The 9,306-nt window shown below is 39.4% G+C and overlaps 1 protein-coding gene across 1 annotated transcript in view; it reads right to left on the bottom strand.

The window, feature by feature from the left end:
- Positions 1–9,306, bottom strand: part of LPP (LIM domain containing preferred translocation partner in lipoma) — a 729,048-nt gene that overhangs the window by 11,545 nt on the left and 708,197 nt on the right. Inside the window, exon 9 of the mRNA XM_011961602.1 lies at positions 817–995. Within this exon, the coding sequence (XP_011816992.1) occupies positions 817–995 (179 nt within the window). The remainder of the gene's footprint in view (positions 1–816; positions 996–9,306) is intronic.

Genomic DNA, 9,306 nt, shown 5'->3' with positions numbered 1-9,306 from the left:
AAAACTGTATAAACTTCTTAATTTTCATAAAGACCCCAGCCGTAATACAGGAAAGAAGGACCTACAAATGAGAGAAAGGAAGTAGTGGGAAACGGATTATTTTGGGCCCATGAGTAACTGGCCTTGATCTTGAGGCATCATTTTTTAATCCTCCTCAAAAGAGCACACAATTTGCATTCATTAATTCTATTAAAAAATAACTTGAGAAAGAGAAGACTTGGGTGGAAGAAAAGGCTGGGGAATGGCGTGAATATGTTGACAACGGATGAAACTGCCTCTGAACATGTGAGAGGCTTGCATTAGTAAAAGAACTGAATGGTCCTCTGTGTCTGTCCACCATAATTTCCTATCAGTAGAGTGGCAGGGATGTAGAGATTAGCTCTTGAGAAAACTCTGGGTTGTCACAGCTGAGAGAGCTTTAGAGAGGGTTTGGTCTAATGACCAAATGGAAGAGCTCAAATAAGTTGAGCAATTGCCAAATGTCACACATTTTGTTCATATTTAGGCCAGGATCCTGTTTCTTTCTAATACGTACACACTAGAGCTGAGCCAGCTTTTTCATCATTAGAGTTACCCAGAGATGCAATGGACAAGCTCTGGGGAAGCCCTGCCACAGAGACCAGGCTGGATGACTGCCTGGATCGTCTGATACTAATTCCTGCATTGGATGAGGGGATCAATAAGCTCTTTTAAAGTCCTCACTCAATCCTGAAATTCTGTAGTTCTGAGAGAGAAGAATGTATGCCCAGATGCCGGGCAGTAAGAACAGACACCAAAAGGACTAGCCGGGTGGCGACGAGAGAGTAGGTTGCCTACTTGTGGAAGTCCTCGATGCAGTGAATGAGCCCACCAGCATCCACCGTGAATGGGATCCCATCCAGGCTGCGGTGGCACATCACGCAGGTGAAACAGTGAGGATGATAGGCCTTCCCGGTGGCTCGGAGAATCCGCTCCATGATGGGCTTGGAACACACATTGCACTGCTCCAGAGTATTCTGGGGAAGGAAACAGAAGCAACATTAGACTGGGACAGAAGGGGGTCCATACTGCATGACAAGCCTCTTTACAAAACAGATTGTCTCAGGTGCTTATCACACTACTCTAAGGAAGGCATTTATCACCATTTACAAATCACATCTACAGCTTTGATACAGTCCTTAAAAATATAAAACAAGTGTTATCAACCAATTAACTAACAAACTGGCCAAAGAAGTGTGTTACAGAGAGAAGGAAACACAATTAGATGGGTCAGATGGCTTTTCTAGTATCATTCAGGTAGTAGGTGGCAAGTCCAGAACTGAGAACATATGTTTTCTGACTTCTATCCTTGTTCCTTTCTTTGTTTCCTATAGCAAAGGTGATGGCAAACTTTTCTCTAAAGTCTCATATAGTAAATATTTCTGACTTTGTTGTAACAACTGAATTCTGCTATTATAGCTGGAAAGCAGTCATAGATAGCATGTAAACACATGGGCATGCTTGTGTTCTAGTAATACTTTATTTACAAAAAAAAAACAAAAACAAAAACAGATAGTGGGCTGGATTTGACCCATGGGCATAGTCTGTTGACCTTTGAACTATACCACTCGGGTTCTCCAATTGAAGAATGCTTCACTATTACTTCTAAAACTTGATTCATTATCAAAGACATAGTGCGACCATTTAGACCATAGTGCGATCGCTAAAACCCCTACTTTTTACAGAATAGTCTGTCAGATAACTGAGACAGAGCATGCTAGATGCAGAACCCAAATCAGAACTCAGCATAACCAATTAGGCTTCTGATCATTTAAAACTTTGATTTACACACCATCTCCAAGTTTAGAGTTCGTAAACTCTTGATAGAAATGTTGAATGTACAAGGGAGCTGGTTTGAAAAAGTGAATTAAGAAACTCATTTATCTGGCCTTAAAAATATGCTAAGCTTTAAAAATATACAGCACCCCTTAAAAGGTACAACACTTAGTGAGTAAGGTCACAGAAAGATCGGCTGTTAACTTTCCATCCTCCCCTTTAATCCCATGCTCTTACCAAACAACCATGTTTCACATGTAAAATACTATATTCCAACTGAGATATCTGGACTAACTCATTGAGTTTACAATCAGGAATAAACCTGGGATGTGGATCTTATTAGAAAGAAGCAGAACTGAATAGGATGTGGAAATTCAGGGGTAACTGCTTTTTTACCATGAGGATATTTAAATGGCTATGAAGTAAGAAGTGTCTGTATGTAGGTAACTAGTGTCCTTACGTCTAACCTATAGCAATGACCTCTGATTTGGCTTCTTTGTTTGCATCTCTATTAATACTCCCCTTGCTCCTGTCTCCAATGACTTCCAGTTTTCTTTCCAAACACAGATGTGGTCAAGTACAAGTACCTTTCTGGATAACAAAATCTTAATGGCTCCACAATGTCTAAAGAGCTCATTCTTTACATGGTATCCCACCCTCCTTTCTAGGCTCAGCTTCTCATAACATCCCAGACTACTCACTCTTGTTCAAACCTATCTGAAACTCCCATACTTCTGTGCCTTCGCTAATGCCTAGATGTATTGCAATTTGCCATTTTGACCTTTCAAGGTACAGGCTAGAAGGCCATTCCCCAGGGAAGCCTTCCTCAGTGGTCCCACTTAGAATGAATTGCTTCTTTCTTTCCCATTCCTGAGCACTTTATTTGCTTTGCTTACAATACTTTAAGTGTGCACTTTATTTAAATTATTTATGCATATGTCTATTCCCTCTACCAGACTTTAATTTCATTAGGGGCAGAGACTATGTCTTAAGAAAGTATTTCTCCGTCCTATAATGTACCCAGTATACTGTCTGAAATAGAAATAAGCCTGAGATGAATGTGTGCAAAAAGAATGAACGAAGGAATATTGTTTATATCCCACTCTGGCAGCACAGTGCTGGCCTGACTCCCTTAACTTTGGAATCCATCCCAAGATGAATTGGTAAATCCATCATCATCCTTCCCTCAAAGCTGTGGTTGCCTGAGGTTCTGAAATTGCTTCGTATGCCTCTGGTCACAGTCTGAACGCATGGAAACTATTAACCTATTTGTTTTTCCCATTTTGAAGTGGTGAAATTAAAATAGCAGAAGAGCACAGGGTAAGAGTCTGGAGATGATGATGGTTTGAAGAATGAGGGCCTGTTTCTTTTCTACCCTGACAATCTGAGCTAATGTGGCTGGAAATTGTCTTCCTAGGACTTATGTTTTGCTCCTCTGTGGGTTTTTACCTTTTTTTTTTTTTAAGTCAGCCCTGTAATGGAGAGGAATAACCAGGAAATGTTTGACCAGAAAATGTTTTTGTTTGCATTGAGGCTTGGCTGCAAGATTCAGCTCATTTACTCAAAACTAGCAGCAATATAACAGGCTTAGTTCCTATGGAAAGACCTTGTGGTCTACAGATGCTGCATTCAAAGAACAGGTAATACAAACATTTCTGCAACAAAGGAAAAAAAGTATAAAATGTGATTAAAATCAGCCTATTGCAAAATGCCCTCAAATTGGAAAATAAAAGTTCCAAGAATGCAGTTGACTGGCATCCTAGGCTAGTGAATGATGTAGAAGGACATGTTATCCTTCACCAGTCTGCACCTTTTACTGCAATCTTCCCCTTTCAGTCTCCAGTGGGGTACACTAGCAGCCTTTGAGAAAGGAAAAACTCACAGTGTCAGGGAGGAAGGGTCTGGGAGTTCCCTTAGTCTAGGCTCTCTTTCCACAGGTGAGCAGATAGACTTTGAGAATGGATCTGCTGGACTTGAGTTGTGGAGAGCATGAGATGCAGAGGTGGGACTGGTACCCCAGTTACCTGACTCCTAATAATTCAGAGAGGGAGCTAAGGAATTCATTACATGGCCATGAAAAAGGAAAGCTGCTAGGTGAAGAATGTGAATTATCCTTCTGACTTTGTCGAAATCTACTGTATGTCATTGGGTAAATAATTTCTTCCTTCGATCTCAGTTTTCTCATTTGAAAAATGATTAATTCAAACTGTAATTTTATTAATCTGTAATAAACCAGTATTAACAACAATAGAAAAAGGTACATGTTTACATCACCAGAAATATACAAAAACAACTGGATAACCCCTTATCAGAGGTTTGAAAGGGGCATTCATTTGCTAGAAGCCCGGACTATATTACCTTTACTATGCACCTCCACTGATAATTCTAGAAATTGCTAATGGTAACATTGTAAGCACCATAGAGGGATATTTTTGTGTTTAGATGATTATTTTAAAGCCAGACATGCAAATATTGGGTTCATCTCAACTAAGTTAACATGAAATGGTTGACAAAACAGTTTTGAAAAAAAAGAAAGTAAGCAAATAAGTGAAAGAGGGATGTCTCTAAATATGCCTATTCAAATCACTTTTTTTTTTTTTTTTTTGTCTAGTAGGGTTGCCAGGATTGATAGCTGAAAGTGCTCTTTCCAGTTTAGGAACCTTCAATATCAGTAGTGTGCTTTGTGACTGGACTCCTGATCCAGCTCCATCGCTGTCCCATGGACTCCTCCTCCCAGCTGCCACACTGAGCTTTCTGCTACATCTTTAATAAGCAACATTCTTTTACAAGCCCAGACTATCTTATACCCTACTTTGCTTAGAGAATGCCTACTCATCCTTCAAAGTGAAACTCAAATGTCACCTCTTCTGAAAAATCTTTCCTAAATCTTTTTCTGTTGTATTCCAAGCAAAATAAGTAACTTCTTCCACTCCCATAGGATTGTATTATGCTTCCCCTATGACACTGAACACAATGTACTTGATTTAGTGGTTTATGTCAACCTCTATGACTAAACTGCCATCACTCCTCCCTCCTCCCATGAAGCCATAGTCTGAGGTTGTGTTTCCTAGGAAACAAGTTGTGAAACAGATTTGCACACAGTTAGTTATCAAGAAGTGTCCTTGCAATCAACACCTGTGGGAAAGTATAGGAAGTCCCCATACTTCTTATACTTCCTATTCCTATTGTACACTCTGTCTACAGTATCCACGATAGGAAGCATCCTTGCCCAGGGACTACAAAGTCTATGACACACAGTAAGTAATTGGTAATCAGCTGTGGAAGGCCTTTGGCCAAAGCTGAATGAAGAATGCAAATTTTATTCATTTTGCAGCAGGCACTGTTTGAGGATTTTTTTCCCATAAAAAATGTTTTAGTCTACTCCAATGAAAGTATGGTTAAGGTGAAAAGATGTAAGAGTGGCAGAAAAAAGCAAATTCTGTTGCTAAAAGTCACAGCTTATAAACTTTTCTGAAATGTTGGCAATACAATTGCGACTAAAAACAAAAAACTCAGTGAAACGAAAAATTAAATCACAAATCAACTTTGTACAGAAAACTCCCAAATGCAACTGTTTTTAAGTCAGAGATACAATGGGGTAGTATTTTTTCCTATCCTTGGATATTGTGTAAATAACTTGTAACTCACAGGCAGAAGAGCTAAAGAATCGTATGACTATAAATGAAGCATATAGGTAACATAAACATGAACTACTAATGAGATGATCAAGAATAAGAATATTATCGTTATTTACATATTACATAGGTATACGTGTTTAATTTTGAGTATTTAAAATCAAGATATATAGTCTTCATTTACATGAGTAATTGAAGATTCAGAAGACTCTAAAGTGACTATTGCCATTTGAAAATGTTAACAATTTCATTTTATAAAATTAAAATGTGATCTTATATTCATCTTTACCTTTTTCAGGTACAAAAACAGTATCGTGAAACAGGAAAGATTCTTGGAAAGATAAGGAGTGATATCTCATGATCTAGATAGTTTAGGTCTTGTTGAGATAAGAACAAAAAGAAAAAAGAGAGAGTTAGAAGACATTCAGTCTTGAAAAGTCTTCAGCGATTACACTAGCCGAGGAGTTTTCAACTCCTTTTACTTGGCCATTCACCCATAATCCTTTCTTCAGGGAAGCAATTTCTCAAAAAAAGCACATACTAAAGAGCCCAAAATCACTTCTGGCTGAAGGGCATGAAGAGATGGACCCTGTACTATCTGAAAAACCATGATTCTAGTCCAACTGCTGGATTCAAGATAGGGAACACAGCTAGTGACAGATTGGGAGTTACAATACAGGTCTCCTAATTCTCTGTCCAGTGGAGACTCTCTCTGCTACATCACATTATATGGAATCTGTATATCAGTAGACACGCTCTGTATTTTCTGTATTTCAAATAGAAAGAAGGCATTCAGGCTTACTATCTGCAAGTTACATGCAAATAAATAGATAAAACATGTTAAGATCTTAAGACAGTTTGTCTCCTAAACTCCTACAGGATAAGAGAAAACTTGTCATCGGATCCCAAGCATCTACAACAGTATGCTTGCATAAAATTAATGTTCCACAACCATCAGTTAGTTAATGAATTAATAAACTCTAAGTAAGTACTTTATATAAAATAAGTTTTTTTTTTTCTATTTAATCCTGCAAAACAATTCTCTAGTCTAGAGCTTCTCAACTGGCAGGTTAACACACAGTGTGCTTCAAGTAGGTTCTGGGTGCACCATATTTGGGAGGGTTCGGAGGGACCACAGGTGTCCAGAGTTCCTGAGTGGTTGCCTTGAGACAGGAGAGATCTCATCCACTTACTCCAGTGTGCTGAATGAATGTCATCATTTTCCACATGAACTGGGATGTGAGAAAGGTTGGGAAGTGCAGCTCAAGTGTAAGTGTTCCCAACAGAATGGCAGTGTGGTACAGTCAAGAAGGAGCAGGGCTAGGTCTCAGCCAATTTCTCTTGAAATGCCAGTGCCATTATTTGAACTCAAAATACTGCTATTGCCCAACTTAATTAGGGAATGCAAACTTATTCTCTACCTTGATTCTGGTCACCAAGGTTACTTCCCAAATGGTGGCAGTACTTTTGGGTTTCCTTTGCAGGGGAAGATATCATTTTACCTTGGTAGTTCCAATTACCGTATACTAGATAACCTTCCAACGGCTCTGCCTTCCTGTGAGACATGCACTTTTTGTTAACATTTCTCTTGCTCTTTCTAATGTCCTTTGCCTCTATCTTAATCTAAGTTGATATTTTATCTGTATGTAATGTGTGTTTTGAAACAGACTGAAAATAATAATCTCAAGCTTAATAGCATCCCACCCCATGACTGTGATTTTTCAATTAGAATCAAAATTCCTCTTTTACAGATGAAGGTTTTCCTGCTAGATAGGAAAAGTTTGGCAACAATGTAATATATAGCATCAAATCTCTAAACTATATTTTTTGGATGTCATGACACAGTCCCCTACCCCTGAAAATGACAGCTATGAAACACATAACTGAAAATTCAGTAAAAGAATTTCAACTTTTTTTTGTTAATCTTTTGGAGCACAACTTTTTGCATGTATTGCCTCAGCTTTCTTATAAACTCTCTTTAAACAAACTTCTCATATGCCTCTCTAAAGAGCAGAGCTGCCTCCGCACTGATTCTAATATTGCAGAAAGCCGTAAGAGTAGAACAAAGCGTTCAACAGCCTGGCAGGTATAGAAGAAGAGACAGAAGACAAAGACGCCATCCCTGCCCTCAAAGGTTCCCAATGCAGTGAGAGAGGTGGACACAACTATTAATAACCGATTCGAGGCAAAGGGCATGACAAATGGCTATCATTGAGGCACAAGTAATGAATGATGGGAATGCAGAGAAGAGAGTAATTACTTATGAATGGTGAGAGAGAAGGCAGTATGGTGGTGGTCTATGACTCTAACAATCTATTCTAGTTGGAACTGGATTTGGCACTTGAAAACAAACTTATTTTAACCCACTCTGGAATTAATGTTGTGCTATAACAAGAGTCTTTAATATCTAATACTCTTTGAGAGGAGTCGCAGATAAGCCTGCACGGAAACAAATTCATTGCACAGGAAGAATATTGTAACAAAATCTGTGTACTAAACAGCACTGGTGAAGGGGAACTCAATGTTGCCAGACATGAACATCCATTTTTTTTTTTTAAAGACAGAGTCTCACTTTGTCACCTGTACTGGAGTGCAGTGGCGTGATCTCAGCTCACTGCAACCTCTGCCTCCCGGGTTCAAGTGATTCTCCTGCCTCAGCCTCTTGAGTAGCTGGGATTACAGACGCGTGCCACCACACCCAGCTAATTTTTTATTTTTAATAGAGACAGGGTTTCACCATGTTGGCCAGGCTGGTCTTGAACTCCTGACCTCAGGTGATCTGCCCGCCTCGGCCTCCCAAAGTGCTGGGATTACAGGCATGAGCCACCGCGCCCGGTCGAACATTCATGTTTTAACTAGCACAGACAAAACCTATGTGTTACTATTAAAAAGAATTTAGAAAAACAATTTTCTTATAAAATTTTCTGTTTTTATTTGGACTACATACACTGGCTTTAAAATTAAGAAATATGCCCTAAAGCCGTAAGGAAAAAGCCAACGGAAAGAACAAAAAGATCATGGCAATGAGGCTGTTCTATTAAATTTTGCCATGAGCTAGAAATCACATCCGTTACAAAGTAAATTATGCCCTGTTTTTTATTCTTTTTTTTTTTTTTTTTTTTTTTTGAGATGGAGTCTTGCTCTATCGCCCAGGCTGGAGTGCAGTGGCCGGATCTCAGCTCACTGCAAGCTCCGCCTCCCGGGTTCACACCATTCTCCTGCCTCAGCCTCCCAAGTAGCTGGGACTACAGGCGCCCGCCACCTCGCCCGGCTAGTTTTTTTGTATTTTTTAGTAGAGATGGGGTTTCACCGTGTTAGCCAGGATGGTCTCGATCTCCTGACCTCGTGATCCGCCCGTCTCGGCCTCCCAAAGTGCTGGGATTACAGGCTTGAGCCACTGCACCTGGCCCTGTTTTTTATTCTTAAGCACTAGGGTTAGGATTGTGATCTGAGCTTTAGTAAATCAGAAAAGAAAATCTCAATTATAGAACATTTAGTTTATTTATACCTTAACGCCCAGAGAGGTAGTATTTTACTTTAAAATGTGTAACCCATGTGGCATGCTGGGTCTTCCAAAACACTTCTCTTGAATGTCTTCTGATCCTTGAAAAATGTGGGGCAGGGGGAAGGGGAGTGAGAGCTAACGGCTGTGGGTCACACCTCAGTCACATCTGAGAAGACTAAGACTATGGTGAGAGAGAAAGAAAATAATTGAGTTCCTTTCCTTCTGAGACAAGTCAAATGATAGATTTTGCCTTTACAACATAAGTCAGGTGAAGATTTATTAACTCAGACATCAAAGAAGGTCTGCCATATTACAGTAAGAGAACTAGTGAAACATTAGTAAAAAGGTGATCTGGGTTTGAAAAGCTAGGCG

Source organism: Colobus angolensis, unplaced genomic scaffold (genome assembly GCF_000951035.1).
Source record: "Colobus angolensis palliatus isolate OR3802 unplaced genomic scaffold, Cang.pa_1.0 Scaffold56, whole genome shotgun sequence".
Lineage (NCBI taxonomy): Eukaryota > Metazoa > Chordata > Mammalia > Primates > Cercopithecidae > Colobus > Colobus angolensis.
Note: the sequence above shows the minus strand (reverse complement) of the source record. Positions and strands in the feature narration are given on the sequence as shown.